Genomic DNA, 16,182 nt, shown 5'->3' with positions numbered 1-16,182 from the left:
CTCTGGCTACTCAAGTTTCTGAGGTAAAGCCACCGGGGAGAGAAGTTATAAACTAATGGGACAGGAAGGAAGGGGCGGGGAGAAGGGTTGAGACGGAGGTGGGGATGAGGGTCTGTGAGCCCTCTTTACCTAACTTTCCTATTCTACCTCCTAAAAAAAATTTCCCTTTACCTTCCCAGTAGAAAAAGAATGGGTTTTGTAATATTATCACGTGGTAGCTACCTGTGGGATCTGAAGAATTTTTTTTTTTTACCTCTCTGAGCCTCAGGTTTTTCATCTGCAAAATGGAGTGAGGTAAAAATGCAGAATTCACAGGGTAATGAAGGTGCCTAGCACGCGTGCCTGGAGCAGAATTTGCTATCTGAAAATGTTAGATTCTTTTTACTTACACTTCTCCCTATCTCCAAGCACCCTCCCTTTCCATCTGTCTTCTTGGATTTTCCAGGATCCCCCAGCCGGCCCCTGTCTCCCTTCCCCCATCTCTGCGGCCACAGTCCCTGTAGCCTCGGGTTATTCAGGGTATTTCCCGGTGGCGGAGGCTCTCTACCCCCGCCCTTTCGCAGCGGGGCTGAGGCGCGCGCTTGCGCGGGGTCTGGGAAAGCGGCGCGTGCCAGGAGAGCGAGGCTGGGGAAGGGGGGAGGTGAGAGGAGAGAGGGTGGAAGGAGAGGAGAGAACAGCAGAGAAGCAGGAACGGCACCTAGGGAGACAAGAAAGAAGGGCTGGGGGAGAGTGGGAAGAGAGAGGGGTGGGTAAGGGGGAGAGACAGCCATTCGTTGCAAAAACCCAGGAGGATAGCCCGAGCTGGAACTGGAGCCCTAGCCGGAGCCGGGCACTGGAAGGCGGCCGCCGAGACCCGTCAGCCCTGCATGATGCGTCTCCGGCTTTTCTGCATCCTACTCGCCGCGGTCTCAGGAGCCCGGGGCTGGGGCTACTGTGAGTGCCGGGCTCGCAGGCAGGCGGGGTTAGGCCCGGGAGTACGAGGTCTGCAGGGCGGGTCCCGCACCGCATTGCGGCTGGGTGGTCGCGGGTCTCTTCTCGGCCGGCGCGCACTCGCGCGCTTTCATCCTTTGCAGCCTCTCCCCCGCGCTCCGCAATGCAGCTCCGAGGCTGGCGCGCGCGCCCGGGGCTGGGGCTGGGCTCCGAGCTGAAGATAGAGTCGGCCCGGGCGGGGACTTGGGGCTGGGATCCAAGCGTGAGCGAGTGCCGGGTTTGAGGGTTGGGAATAAGAGTGGTACCGGTGACTCGGGCTAAGGTTAAGGGGACTGGGGCTGGGCTTGGAGCTGGCCCAGGGACCAGGGTTTGGGGTTTGCGGCTAAGGCTGGGGCTGGATATGGGGGTTGGGATCCATGCAGTATTTGGTGAGCCAAATCGTATAGATGGTGAGTTTGGACATGGAACTGGTGGTGCTAGGACTGGCTGGGGTTGGGGCTAGGCCTGCATTTGGGCTCCGTGCAGGTTTGCGGATGCTGCTGAATGGGACTGAGGCTAAGTCTGGGGACGGATTGATGTCTTGGGGTGACTCAGGTTCTGAAAGATGCTGAGGTTTGGGATTGTGTTCTGGGGAGTACTGAACTCCAACTGGTCCTTGGGAGGGTCTGACCTAGGGGGTCCCCCAGGAGGAGAAGGCAGCTTCCCCTCAGCGTGCAGCTGTTGCTGCAGGCCAGGTTGAGCAGGTGGTTTAAGTTAGGGCTGGGTCTGCACTGGGGGGAGTGAAGATCAAGCACCAGTTGCTCAGCATTCTGGGCCTTTGGAAGGACTGGGAGGGGCTGCCCTGATAAACATGTCTGTTCCTGCAACCCAGACGGCTGCGACGAGGAGCTGGTGGGGCCCCTGTATGCACGGTCCCTGGGCGCCTCCTCCTACTATGGGCTCTTCACTGCGCCCCGCTTTGCCCGGCTGCACGGTGAGCACGGTGGTGCCCCATGGTGAGGTGAGGGACTCTGAAGGGCTAGAGGTAAAGGGGGAGCTAGTGGTGAAAGCCCTTGTCCCTTCTGTAGGCATAAGCGGATGGTCTCCCCGGATTGGGGACCCAAATCCCTGGCTCCAGATCGACCTAATGAAGAAGCACCGGATTCGGGCTGTGGCCACGCAGGGCTCCTTTAACTCGTGGGACTGGGTCACACGTTACATGCTGCTCTACGGCGACCGAGTGGACAGCTGGACACCGTTCTATCAGCGAGGGCACAACGCGGTACTCCAGGATCCCTGCACACACACTTGGGAACCTTCCCAACTGTGTGACCTGGGCTGGGCTGGGCACAGGTTTAGGGGAGGGGGGAGGAGGTGGTGGTGAGGGCACAGATGAGGAGCAGTGACTTTCACTCCAGGGACTCAGTCCAGAAGGACTGTCTGCTTGCCGTTGTGTTCAGGATATGCCCAATTGACAGGGTTTAACAGGTGATGGACAGGGAGGCCTGGCGTGCTGCGATTCATGGGGTCGCAAAGAGTTGGACACGACTGAGCGACTGAGCTGAACTGAACTGAACTGAACATACTTCAGGGTAAAATCTGGGAGAGCTTCTTGGAGGAGGCGACATCTGAGTTGACCTTTGAGGAAATACTGGGATGGTGGAGAGGACGCTCTAGGCTAGGGAAACTGTAAAGTCAGGAAGGCGGAGGAGATAAGGACTGTCTGCCTTCCAGAGGTCGAGATTAGCCTGATGCGACAGCTGCGGGCTGGGAGGCTGTGGAAAAGCAAGCAGAGTGTGGGAACGTGGTCACCCCTCTCCCCTTGCCCTTAGACCTTCTTCGGTAACGTGAACGAGTCGGCGGTGGTTCGCCACGACCTGCACTATCACTTCACGGCGCGCTACATCCGCATCGTGCCCTTGGCTTGGAACCCGCGCGGCAAGATCGGCCTGAGGCTTGGCCTCTACGGCTGCCCTTACAGTAAGGGTGCGGGGTCGTGGTGGGGGCGGGGCGGGAGACAGAATCCCCCGGCCCCCGACCCACCTACGGTCCTTCCTGCAGAGTCCGACGTGCTGTATTTCGATGGCGATGATGCCATCTCGTACCGCTTCCCGAGAGGGGTCAGCCGGAGTCTGTGGGACGTGTTCGCCTTCAGCTTCAAAACCGAAGAAAAGGACGGGCTCCTGTTGCACGCCGAGGGCGCCCAGGGCGACTACGTGACACTCGAGCTGCAGGGGGCGCACTTGCTGCTGCACATGAGCCTGGGTGAGCTCGCGGCCGCGGCGCGGAGCCCCAGGCTCTCCTCCCACGTCCCTTGTCGCACCTCCTCCGCGAAGCCGCGCCCCATTCCTTATCTTCCCCTTCCTTAACTATTTGGACCCATCTGCCTTCTTCGTGTAAAATTTGGTGCTTGCGGAACTCAGGACTGGGAATTAGGACAAGCGGATTCCAGCACCTAGCACCTACCAGCGGTGTGACCTTGGACAAGCACTTCCCCAGTCTGTTTCCTCATTGTAAAAACATTGTATATACGTATACAGGCGCGCGCGCGGGCGCGCGCGCGCGCACACACACACACACACACACACACACACACACTCCTGAAGCGTTGTTATTTTGTATCTCATTCGCTTTCCATAATATGCACATGATGAGGTAGAACCAGCTATCGTGCCCCGTTTTAGTGATAGGAAGAGGCTCAGAGGGATTAAATGACTAAGTCCGTACTTGCCAATGGCCACCGATCCATCGCAGGCTGAGGGTGGTCCAGTCTCTATGTGCCCACCCTCCCTGGCCGTCCTGGGCCTTAAGCAGTTCGTCCTCTGTGTTGCAGGCTGTTGCTCCGCCTGGGGGGTTTGCTGGGCGGTAGGGCCTAAGTGGGGTTCTCCAGGTTCCCGGTCTGACCCCGCCCTACCCCACCCTCAGGCAGCAGCCCCATACAGCCAAGGCCGGGTCACACGACCGTGAGCGCTGGCGGCGTCCTCAATGACCAGCACTGGCATTACGTGCGTGTCGACCGATTTGGCCGTGAGGCAAATCTCACCCTGGACGGCTACGTGCAGCGCTTCGTGCTCAATGGCGACTTCGAGAGACTGAACCTGGACAACGAGGTGAGCAAAGAGGGGAGGAGTCATTTGGTTAAGTGAGATGCTGGGTGGGCTGGTGGGGGGGTGGGGTGGGGGTGGCACTTCTTTCAGAGGTAAGACTCTGCTTTCTGAACTTGCTAGCAGGAGTTGGCAAACTCCCAGAAAAGCTTGGGTTTTTGTTGTTGCTGATGTTAGCATGCCGATTTCCGGGCTCCACCCCAGAGCTGCTGAGATGGAGTCTAGAAATCTGGACTTGGGGGATCAGGCAAGATGAGAAAATTGCCCTCTCCTGGCCCTGATGTGCAGATAAAGAACCCCAGACAGGTTCATCGACTTACCCAAGGGCATGCAGCCAAGTTGTGGTGGGGTCAGGGCTAAAACCCAAGCCTCAGGAGGCCCAGCGAGCTTCCAGCTTCAATACCGGTACTGGGGGAATGTGTGTCTCAGACCTCAGCCTGAGCGTGGGAAAGTGGACGGGCGGGAGCGCGAGAAGGGCGCGCACTCTGCCGCATCTAGGGAAGCTTACTCCTCACCCCGCCCCCAGATGTTCATCGGGGGGCTGGTGGGCGCCGCGCAGAAGAACCTTGCCTATCGGCATAATTTCCGCGGCTGCATAGAAAACGTCATCTTCAACCGAGTCAACATCGCGGACTTGGCCGTGCGGCGCCATTCCCGGATCACCTTCGAGGCCAGTGGGCAGGGGGATCTGGGAGGACGGGGCATCAAAGCCTCCGGGAACAAGTGGGTGGAGCCGGGAGAGATCTTAAGAATCATCTAAAAGCCTAGGAGCCCTCTCCCTAGCCAGCTGCTCACGTTGGGGGCGGGGCATCACTGACTCACAGGAGGTGCGAAAGGCCAGCTCCCAACCCCGCTCCCGCCTAATTAAAAGCTGCGGTCTGGTCTCACCATCTCCTCAGTTATAAATGAAGAGAATATGGTGTGGCGGCCCGGAGTGGCTCGGCCAGGGGGGTCACACAGCGCAGGGGCTGAGGAGGGACTTGAGGGCTGTTTAGGTATTATGTGGTACCCCCTACTCCAACTCAGGAGCTAATCAGGCGCTCCTGAGATGATCAGGAGATGATGTAGATCATCGAGAAGAGTCCTGAGGGCTGACTTGGTGGCTGGAGACCTCTCCACACCTGGACGTTTTTCTGGGCGGGGTGAGGTTGGGGAGGTACACCCAGGGAACCTGGCTCCTCACAGAGGCCGGGGCGTGGCATCAGCTTGGGTGCTGATGCATCCTCACTTGGGTCCCCAGGGTAAGGTGGCATTCCGTTGCCTGGACCCGGTTCCTCATCCCATCAATTTCGGAGGTCCTCACAACTTCGTGCAAGTGCCTGGCTTCCCCCGCCGCGGCCGCCTCGCAGTCTCTTTTCGCTTCCGCACCTGGGATCTCACTGGGCTGCTGCTTTTCTCCTCCCTGGGGGATGGGTTGGGCCACGTGGAGCTGATGCTCAGTGAAGGGCAGGTCAACGTGTCCGTGGTGCAGACCGGCCGAAAGAAGCTTCAGTTTGCCGCTGGTGAGCAGAGGGAGAGGAAGGGGAGGCAAAAGGAGGCCAGAGCAGGGCAGAGACACAGGAGACTGTAGACCTGGACTGAGACCTTTGCATCTCAGAGGGGTGAGGGAGGGAAGGGAGGGAGCCCTGCAAGAGGTCCCAGGATGTACACAGCTGGGAGTTGGAGGGCAGGGCAGATCTGAGGGACTAAGGCTGAGAATCCTGGTACTCCATTTGGAGGGTCCCTGTAGGTATCATTCACTGATGACTTTTGACTCTGTGTCAGCCGCTGGGGTTCCACATAGTGAAGAGAGACATTTGGGGATGTCACTGCTCAGTGTGATAAGTGTAAAAATGGGAAGCACAGAGGCTTTTGTTAGGACAGAGTGGGGTTGCTGCTTCTCCACTCAAGACACTCTTCCAGAGCATGGTGCCTCCCCCACCCACACTGTCCTCCTGTCCTGTCCAGGGTTCCGCCTGAATGATGGCTTTTGGCATGAGGTGAATTTTGTGGCCCAGGAAAACCATGCAGTCATCAGCATTGATGATGTGGAGGGGGCAGAGGTCAGGGTCTCATACCCACTGCTGATCCGTACAGGAACCTCATACTTCTTTGGAGGTAAGTGGAGGTCAACCTGGCTAGACCCCTGTCTCTGGGTGGGAAGGCCCCATCTAAGTCCACCCAGATAGGGCTACATGGAGAGTTTTGTAGCAGTAAATCTCTCTTGCCTCTCTGGGGCTTTGGGGACTGGAACGTTACTGTCATTGTCTACTGGCCCCCTTCCTTGCTTCCTTCCTTCATGTCTGGCTCTCCCTTGGCATCTCCCTGGGGGAGGGTCGCTGGAGTCTCCCCTGGGGAGGGCCTCACAGGGGTGGTTGCTCCAGGTTGTCCCAAGCCAGCCAGTCGATCGGGCTGCCACTCCAACCAGACGGCGTTCCATGGCTGCATGGAGCTGCTCAAGGTGGATGGTCAACTGGTCAACCTGACTCTGGTGGAGGGCCGGCGGCTTGGATACTATGCTGAGGTCCTCTTTGACACATGTGGCATCACTGATAGGTATCCAGAAGCCCCTCTCCTTCCAAGAGGTGACCCCCTCCAAAGCCCTCTTCCACGGTCTCCCAGTGATGGGAATGGCGTTTCTCAATGATCTCCCTTCTGGTCCCAGCTCCTGAGTCTCCCACCTGGGGATGATTGCTTCTTGACCTCTCACTTCCCAGTTATTCCCTTAAAGTGTCACATGCTCAGAATGGAAATGAAGCATCTGTTTTTGGTCCTAGAGGGTTTTCTTTGGGGGGAGGTAAGGATGGGGATATAAGGCATTATTAATTCCTTTGGGGAAGAGGCAACAATAGTACTTGAGCCCTGAGGCCTGCCTAATGCCCCAGCATTCAGGCTTCTACCTGGCTACTTAAGTGGAGTATGTTAGGTGGGTTCTGGTGCTCTCAGGACCTGGGACTGAAGCTTGTAGGGGTCAGACCCTACTCTGCAGCTCCCCATAAGGCTCCTTCCCTGCGTGCTGACCCCCTCCCCTAGGTGCAGCCCTAACATGTGTGAGCATGACGGTCGCTGCTACCAGTCTTGGGATGACTTCATCTGCTACTGTGAACTGACAGGCTACAAGGGGGAGACCTGCCACCAGCGTAAGCCAGCTGGAGTGTGGGGGAGAGTCTGGGGGAGAGTCAGGAAGTTTCTGGGGATCGTGAGGCCGCTAAAGATGGTGGGGCTGGCCCTTCTAGCCCCCAACCCCATAACTACCTTTTCCCCAACTCACTACCCACCAGCTTTGTATAAGGAATCCTGTGAGGCTTACCGACTCAGTGGGAAAACTTCTGGAAACTTCACCATTGATCCTGATGGTAGTGGCCCCCTGAAGCCATTTGTGGTGTACTGTGATATCCGAGGTAAGTGGCTCTGATTGAGGGGTGATGGGCAGCGGACGATGAAGTGTGGGAGTGTCGGGGGGAACAAGGAAGGATGAAAGGGTGGACCGGAGCCAGTAAGATTAAACGGTGGAGGGGTAAAGGAGGACAGAGCGGGAAGGGAACATTCAGGAGTTTGTAATCTAGCCTTGCAGCTAGATCTCAGCTTCCTGACCCATTCCAGCGGTCTCATGGCTGGCCTATGATGTTGGAGACTTAGAGCTGGGCTGGCATGGAGCTTCTGGCCTCATGTATCGGCTCTGAATTGCAGCAGTGGTGCTGGAGGCGAGTAGGGAGGTGGGTAGAGAACGCTTCTCTGCAGCCACAGCTCCGCCTCGTCCCCTCCCCCAGAGAACCGGGCATGGACAGTTGTGCGCCATGACAGGCTGTGGACGACTCGGGTGACAGGTTCCAGCATGGAGCGGCCATTCCTCGGGGCCGTCCAGTATTGGAATGCATCCTGGGAGGAGGTCAGTGCCCTGGCCAATGCTTCCCAGCACTGTGAGCAGTGGATCGAGTTCTCCTGCTACAATTCCCGGCTGCTCAACACAGCAGGTTAGGGCTGGGGTGGGGAGGGCAGGGTGAAAGCTGGAGGAGAGACCCATGGGGTCTGGGAGAAGAGCACCAGAGGCCTCAGGAAGTGGTCTGGGCTGGTTGGAAGGCTGAGGGAGGAGCCCTAGGCTAATGGAGGCGGGGCCTGGAAGCTGCCTGCCCCTCTTCCCCAGGAGGCTACCCCTACAGCTTTTGGATTGGCCGAAACGAGGAGCAGCACTTCTACTGGGGCGGCTCGCAGCCTGGGATCCAGCGCTGTGCCTGTGGTCTGGACCGGAGCTGCGTGGACCCCGCCCTGCACTGTAACTGTGACGCCGACCAGCCCCAGTGGTAAGGGGGGCAGAGGAACAGGGCTTTCAGGATGCTGGGGGCTGCCGAGCAGCAAGGGCTGAGCCACTGCATCCCCATCCCCACAGGAGAACCGACAAGGGCCTGCTGACCTTTGTGGACCATCTGCCTGTCACTCAGGTGGTGGTGGGGGACACGAACCGCTCCAGTTCGGAGGCCCAGTTCTTTCTGAGGCCTCTGCGGTGCTACGGCGACCGTGAGTGGCAGAGACTTTTTGTGTGCCCTCGCGGGGTCGGATCTCTAGTTCCAAAGCCCTGACCCACTGGGTGGGAGGGGGGTGGTCTCCAGGACACCCTGGCTCCGTCTGTGACATGCCCACACCTGTTCCTCTGCACCTGCACGTTCCTCTCTTTCATGGCACGCCTTAGTCTCTCCCTGGGTTCCCCCAGCTGTCCCCCTTTGCCCTGTCACCTGCCTCCCGCCCTGCTGACAAGGCCTTCCTCCATTTGGTTCTGTAGGAAATTCCTGGAACACCATCTCCTTCCACACTGGGGCTGCACTACGCTTTCCCCCAATCCGGGCCAACCACAGCCTTGATGTCTCTTTCTACTTCAGGACCTCGGCTCCCTCAGGAGTCTTCCTAGAGAATATGGGGGGCCCTTACTGCCAGTGGCGCCGACCTTACGTGCGGGTGGAACTCAACAGTGAGCAAGCAGACCTGTGGGGGAGGAAGATCCCTGGGGAAGATGTGGGGTGGGTGGAGGCTGGGGTAAGTGGCAAGGCCAGATGCCCCTTTGAAAGGCAGCATGGGAAGGGCTTTAGATGGGCCTGGCTTCTAGACCCAGCTCCATCTCGATAGCTGGCTTTGTGACCCTGAGCACCCACTTGGCCTCTCTGGACCTTTGGCCCCTGAGTTGTGAGTGAGGAAGCTGGACTCCTGTGGGTTGGCTGGGGGAGGGGTGTGTGGGGCTCCTATTTGATGAGCTATGCTTCTAACCTGAGAGGTGGGGCTGGGAAGCTGGCTCCAGGGATCTGGGAATGTGGGAGACCAGAGGTATGAGGTTTTAAGCACTTTATGGGTTTTGTCCCAGGCTGTAAACAGACTGGGCTTCCCAGGTGGTGCAAGCTAGTAAAGAATCCACCTGCCAATGCAAGAGACATAAGAGACAGGGGTTCAAACCTCTGGGTCAGGAAGATCTCCTGGAGAAGGAAATGGCAACTCACTCCAGTAATCTTGCCTGGAGAATCCCATGGACCGAGGAGCCTGGGGGGCTACAGTCCATGGGGTCGCAAAGAGTCGGACAGGACTGAAGCGACTTAGCACGCCCACATGTAGACAGATGGAGGGACAGTCAGGGAGCTCCAAAGAGCAGAGAAGAAGGGCTGTGTCGACCCCGTGAGGGCCCTGGGGGCTCTGAGTTCTCTCCCCCACCCCCACACTGTCCAGCGTCCCGGGACGTAGTCTTCGCCTTTGACGTGGGGAATGGGGATGAGAACCTGACGGTGCACTCAGACGACTTCGAGTTCAACGATGACGAGTGGCACCTCGTCCGGGCAGAAATCAACGTGAAGCAGGCCCGGCTCCGCGTGGATCACCGGCCCTGGGTGCTACGGCCGATGCCCCTGCAGACCTACATCTGGCTGGAGTACGACCGGCCCCTGTATGTTGGTGAGCAGCAACTTGGAGGCAGGTCTGAAGCCTCTGTCACCACCCTACCCTCTCGAGGCCACTCTCCTTGTTTCCAGAAACCCCATCTCTTAGGTCGCAATCCCCTCAGCCTCACAGTGAGCCAAGGCCCACCCTTCCTCTCCAGTCCCTGGCATCTTTTCCATTCTTCTAGCCCTCCACTGCCTTTGCAACCCCGATACTTTCCCCTGTCTCTGCTCTACACCCATTTCTCCACCTGCCCACCTTCCCCCCAGGATCTGCAGAGCTTAAGAGGCGGCCTTTCGTGGGTTGCTTGAGGGCTATGCGTCTGAATGGAGTGACTCTGAACCTGGAAGGCCGTGCCAATGCCTCTGAGGGTACCTCACCCAACTGCACAGGCCACTGCGCCCACCCCCGGTTCCCCTGTTTCCATGGCGGCCGCTGTGTGGAGCGCTACAGCTACTACACCTGTGACTGCGGCCTTACGGCTTTCGATGGGCCATACTGCAACCATGGTCAGTGCTGCTGGCTGCGGGAGGGATGAGCCAGAGGGCATCATGGGGTGTAGGGAGGGCAAGGAAGGAGGAAGGACGCAGTGTCAGCGTCGGGGAGGACTGTGTTCATCCTGGGCTCCTGAGCTCTGAGCTGGGCTCTCAAGCAGCTGAAGCTGCTGGGTGATTCCAAAGGAATAAAGCGGGACAAGGAAGGGATGGCACAGCTAGCTGGCACTACAAGAACAACAGCAACAATACAAATAACTTCCCCATCTTCTCACTGTCACCAAGGGAACCCAGGTGCCCCCCCCCTTGCAAGCATATCCCCATCAGGCTGCACGATGCCCTCCTATGCCATTTCCTAGTTGACAATCGCTGCACACCTAAAACATGTCTACAGCCTGGTTCTTGGTTAAGGCGAGCCTTGACATTCACCATAGCAAGATTCTGCACATACACCAAGAACACATCCTCCCCAAGGCTGGTCTAGGAGGATGCATGAGCAGGTAGGTCACTGGTGAGGTAGGAAGACACAGGGACTAAGGGACCCATAGAAGCCCTTTGGTCTTGGTTTAGAAGTGTAAGTAGTGGCAGGTGGGTTTGGGGTATCTTGATTCTAATTCTGACCCTCCACCTACTATGTATCCTCAGGCAAGTCGCGGCCTGTTTCAGAGCCTTGCTTTCCCCATCTGTAAAGCGCAGGGGTTGGATCAGATGATCTTTTCCATTTCTTAAGATTTTAAGATTCCATTCCGTGACGTAGGGCCGCCAGGGGACCTAAAAGTGAATGGAGATGGGTTGTGGTGTAGCAGAAACTGGGGACACGTGCCGGATGGTGTGCGTGGATGAATACATAGCGTCTGGAGGTGGGGACGGGCCCTGACTTCACTCCTCTGCCTCAGACATTGGCGGTTTCTTTGAGCCTGGCACCTGGATGCGCTATAACCTCCAGTCGGCGCTGCGCTCCGCAGCCCGGGAGTTCTCCCACATGCTGAGCCGGCCAGTGCCGGGCTATGAGCCCGGTTACATCCCTGGCTATGACACTCCCGGCTACGTGCCCGGCTACCATGGCCCTGGGTACCGTCTGCCTGATTACCCGAGGCCAGGCCGGCCAGTGCCAGGCTACCGCGGACCTGTCTACAACGTCACTGGAGAGGAGGTGTCCTTCAGCTTCAGCACCCAGTCTGCCCCCGCCGTCCTGCTCTATGTCAGCTCCTTTGTGCGTGACTACATGGCCGTGCTCATCAAGGAAGATGGTGAGTTCCCCACAGCGCTCACCCTCCACTCCAGCTTCCTCTGGGTGCCCTCCATTCTCATAACTATTGACCAATACAAGGACTCAAGTGCTCTTCCAAGGTGGCGGCTTTGGGGGACTTCCCTGGTGCTTCCAAATGCAGGGGCCACAGGTTCCATCCCTGGTCAGGGAACAAAGATCCCATAGGCAGCATGGCAAAGCCAAAAAGAAAAAAAGATGGGGACTCTGGGAGCTGAGGGGAGACCCCCTTCTTCCTTCTTCCCACCCACAGGGACCTTGCAGCTGCGCTACCAGCTGGGCACCAGCCCCTATGTGTACCAGCTCACCACCCGCCCTGTGACGGACGGCCAGCCCCACAGTGTCAACATCACCCGGGTCTACCGCAACCTCTTCATCCAGGTGTGTGCCGGGGGTTCAGATCATAACCTCATCATCAAGGCTGTGGCAGTGGGAAATGGCAAATGTTTAGCATCTGTAGGGCACATTCCAATGTACAGAGAACGTTCACATGTAGTATCATGGGACCTCACAATTGCCCTGGTGAGGCAGTTCAGGTAGGCAGCTCTTCTTATCTTTGTTTGACTAGTCACGAAAGGGGCTCCAGCAGTAAAGTGGTTTCCCCAAACCACCGTAAGCTGCAAAGACAGGGCTCAAAACCAGTTTGTGAGGTTTTTAATACCAATTCCTGTGTCTGGGCCCGGGACTTGCCCACGTGGGACTGAGTTAGGACCCACCACCAGTCGGGAGAGGAGAGTCCCAGCCTGGTCTGGGCTATGTCTGCTGCTGGTTCGCCCTCTCATCTCCTTTCCCCTCCCCACTCAGGTGGACTACTTCTCCCTGACGGAACAGAAGTTCTCACTGTTGGTGGACAGCCAGCTAGACTCGCCCAAGGCCTTGTATTTGGGGCGCGTTATGGGTAAGCTGGGGTTGAGACGGCATTTGGGGTCGGGAGCTGTGGACTCCTCTGGAGTCCAGAGGAGGGTGAAGGATGGGGAGTGGCAGTGAAGGTGCTGCTAAAGAGAAGTGGGAACCTAGGGGTGGTGAGAGGGGCCAGGGCTGTTGGGGTTCTAAGCCCCCTTCTTTCTGGGCTGCCTCTCCCTCAGAGACTGGAGTGATTGACCCAGAGATCCAGCGCTACAACACACCGGGTTTCTCGGGCTGCCTGTCTGGTGTCCGATTCAACAACGTGGCTCCTCTCAAGACCCACTTCCGAACGCCTCGACCCATGACCGCGGAGCTGGCTGAGGCCCTTCGTGTCCAGGGAGAGCTGTCTGAGTCTAACTGCGGAGCCATGCCACGCCTTGTCTCAGAGGTGCCCCCTGAGCTGGACCCCTGGTATCTTCCCCCAGGTACATCCCCAGGGACACAGAAGAGGAAGGGAAAAGAGGGACGACAGGGAAAGGAAATGACTCTTAATCTGCAGGAGACTCCTCCTAACTGGTGTGTTCTCTTTTTTTCAGACTTCCCGTACTACCATGATGACGGATGGGTTGCTATACTTCTGGGCTGTGAGTGGCACCGTCCCTACCCTGACCTCTCATTCTGCCCTCTGGCTGTCAGCCTTCCCTCCCTGTCCCGTATCCTCAGGCCTGAGGGGTAGTGAAGGCACTCAGTATATGGTGGTGCCAAGAACCGTGACACAGGCTTTGCTGAAGGTAGTTGATAATCAGCTTGGAGATTTTTAAATATTGGCAGATTCTATAGATTTTAATAGAAATGAAATGAAATATTAAAACTGGGCCAAAGTTTTTACAGTGATGTGCCTATCACTGCCTGACTCAATATATCACTTCCATTGCTGGTCAAGTCTCTGACTTTATGACTTTGTGGATCAGATAATGTTCACTTCATGATAAGCAGCTTAAGTCATATGCTCCTCTGTTGGGTCATGGCCACACGTTCCCACCAAAGTCAGGGGTTTAATATCTAAAAGGTCCCAGAATTAGGCAGGAACTGTGTCTTAAAGAGTGCTTTACTGCACTATAAAAGAATACATTTTATGGTATGTTAACTATATCTCAATGAAGCCATTATAAAAAAAAATAACTGGGGCTAAAGCTAAGGGATGAGGAAACAGGGGTAGAGTAACATCCAGAAAGATGAGAAATTGGTGTAAGTACCAAGGATGTTGAAAGAGAGTATTAGAAATAGGATAGAATTCTATTATTAGAAAAAGAAATTTATTAAACATTACATATACCATATGAGAAACAGAAATTCTAATATTAGAAACAGAATAGAAGCCAGGACTTTAGACCAACCAGACACATCAAGAATAGCTTGATGTGGTTGTACAGCTGATGCTGTCGGACACATATGCTTTAGGCCAAAAGGATACATGTGTGTCTGTGTATAGGTGAAACCCAGAGATCTGCCCTGAATTGTTCCTTTTTTCTCTTTCAGTTTTGGTGGCCTTCTTGCTGCTGGGACTGGTGGGAATGTTGGTGCTCTTCTATCTACAGAATCATCGCTACAAGGGCTCCTACCACACCAATGAGCCCAAGGCCACACATGATTACCACGCTGGCAGCAAACCTCCCCTGCCTACTTCAGGCCCGGCCCCGGCCCCAGCCCCAGCCTCAGCCCCAACCCCGACACCAGCTTCCACCCAAGTTCCAGCTCCAGCTCCAGCTCCAGCCCCAGCCCCAGCCCCAGCCCCTGGCCCCCGGGACCAAAACCTACCCCAGATTCTGGAGGAGTCCAGATCTGAATGAATCAGGAGAGGGGCTTCAAGGACCAAGCCCGTCTCCTCCGAATTCCCCAATCCCGCCTCCACCCCATCCTCGCAGGGACATGTGGCTCCTCTTAGCTGGCTCTGCTCATCTAGAGGATTTCCCTCCTGCCAAGTCTGGTGGGCAGAGCTACAGATGGGACCAAAGGGAGTGGCTGAGCCTCACTGCCTAAAACCAATGCCCTGCCCATCCCCATTTCCCCAGGCTCCTGGTTGTTTGCCTGCCCCAAAGAAGCCTCGGGGTTGGCCCAGGCCTTTCCTGCCAGCCCTGTCCCAGCTACGGCCAGGGATTAACACCAGAGTGCAGGGGAGATTAACCACCTCCCTTCAAATATTCAATCTCAGCAGGGACAGATGTGTGGGATTGCAGGGGCGCACAGGGCATGGGGGAGGCTGCTCAGTCATACCCCCCGGCCTCCCCCCTCCCCTGCAGAACATCTTCCACCTGCTTCCCCTCAGTTGGGGGTTAGGAGGGCTTCATTGCTGCCCCCTACCCCCCTTTTCTGTTTTTTACAGAGACCGAGAGGCCTCACTTTAGCACCTTAGTACCTCCGCTGCTTTACACGCTTTAGCCAAAGCCATAAAAAAACTTGCAATGTAGAGAGAATAATGCAGACACTGACTAGCCAGCCCTCTACTCTTCCTCCCTCCTCCAAGATATGCAATAGCCTTGGTGCCTGTCCAAAGGCTTGGCCCCCCTCTCCAATGCATGAGGAGCCCTCTTTCCTCCGCTCAGAGATGCTGCTTCATTTGTCTAGGAGGTCATATCCTTTATATATATTTTTTGTTTCAAAGTCTCTCTCTAGAGAAACTATATATATCACTCTAATTTTTTTAAATTATCAGTTTATATATAAAAGACAAAATCAATTGACTGTCCTGTTCTGTGCCCAGTGTGCTTCTCCTGTGTTGAGAAGCCCAGTGTGCTTCTCCTGTGTTGGAAGTCTCATGAGGTCTGCTGGTCACTCACCCAAGCCTGATCAGCCTCCACTCTGAAGCTGTGCTCTCAGTCTCGGAGCTGTTCTAATAAAGCAGAGTGACAGAGCTCCAGTCTGTGTGTGGTAGTTGGCGGCGTGGCTAGCGGATAAGCGGGATGACTTTCAGGGAACTAATCTGACAGCTCCAGAATCTTTAATGGGGAGCGCTTGGAATCCTGGCATCGCCTGCTGGAAGGCTGCTTGGTTCTTGCCAACCCCCTGCCCCAGATCTCCCCCAACCCTGGTCTCCGTGGACAAGTGGAGATCAGAATACTCAAGCTTCCCCGGATCCTTCCAGGGTTCATCCCTGGACCCCAAAGCACACAGCACACAACTTGCCAAAATGAATTCTACCACTTTATTCAGATAAGAGGTCACAAGCCACAGGACTTTAAAGTGCGTGAAATTCACTGGCAACAGAACCGCACATATACCAGCCTCCCCCACCATGCCCACCACCTCACTCCATCCATCATTACTTGTCTGGGGGGGAGGGGTTAAGACCCGTCATTTAAAGGTGGGGGAGATCAGGGGAGAGGATGGGAATGCTGGAGCAACAGCAGTAGGTAGTGGTCTGACACAGGGGAAAGAGGGGGTCAACCACAGTGATTCTGCACGCTGAGGGAAGGATAGGGTCAGTCTAGCCTTTCAAAGGCTGGATGTCAATTTTTCCCCATCTACTCCTCATAGCAAGCCCCAGACTGCATTTCAGACAGTCCTAACCCTCCTTCCTCTGTCTCTGGTTTTTCTCTATGAGTAATTTGGAGCCCACAGTCCAGCTAGAGGGTGTCCCCTATACACAATGCATACAAACCACAGCAGATGT

General features: G+C 56.3%; 1 protein-coding gene across 1 annotated transcript; it reads left to right on the top strand.

Annotated features, from left to right (window-relative positions):
• Positions 1 to 866: 866 nt before the first annotated feature.
• Positions 867 to 15,120, top strand: CNTNAP1 (contactin associated protein 1). The gene is made up of 24 exons (XM_055579904.1): positions 867 to 933; positions 1,802 to 1,903; positions 1,998 to 2,191; positions 2,742 to 2,889; positions 2,971 to 3,174; positions 3,835 to 4,019; positions 4,540 to 4,683; positions 5,254 to 5,515; positions 5,961 to 6,110; positions 6,377 to 6,548; positions 7,026 to 7,132; positions 7,274 to 7,393; positions 7,763 to 7,966; positions 8,137 to 8,293; positions 8,380 to 8,507; positions 8,770 to 8,955; positions 9,699 to 9,920; positions 10,175 to 10,414; positions 11,296 to 11,649; positions 11,920 to 12,047; positions 12,471 to 12,564; positions 12,752 to 12,997; positions 13,109 to 13,156; positions 14,052 to 15,120. The coding sequence occupies exons 1-24, from the start codon at positions 867 to 869 to the stop codon at positions 14,360 to 14,362; spliced, it is 4,173 nt and encodes a 1,390-aa protein (XP_055435879.1). The 3' UTR covers positions 14,363 to 15,120.
• The last annotated feature ends 1,062 nt before the right edge of the window (positions 15,121 to 16,182 follow it).

This window comes from Bubalus kerabau, chromosome 4 (assembly GCF_029407905.1).
Source record: "Bubalus kerabau isolate K-KA32 ecotype Philippines breed swamp buffalo chromosome 4, PCC_UOA_SB_1v2, whole genome shotgun sequence".
Classification (NCBI taxonomy): Eukaryota; Metazoa; Chordata; class Mammalia; order Artiodactyla; family Bovidae; genus Bubalus; species Bubalus kerabau.
The sequence above is the reverse complement of the archived record's forward strand: the minus strand, read 5'-3'. Positions and strand labels throughout refer to the sequence as shown.

Coding starts and splice junctions, on each gene's coding strand:
- CNTNAP1 (XM_055579904.1), top strand. CDS start 867: ATGATGCGTCTCCGGCTTTTCTGCATCCTACTCGCCGCGGTCTCAGGA. Junction 934..1,801: donor AGCCCGGGGCTGGGGCTACT/GTGAGTGCCGGG, acceptor CCTGCAACCCAG/ACGGCTGCGACGAGGAGCTG. Junction 6,549..7,025: donor ACATGTGGCATCACTGATAG/GTATCCAGAAGC, acceptor CCCCTCCCCTAG/GTGCAGCCCTAACATGTGTG.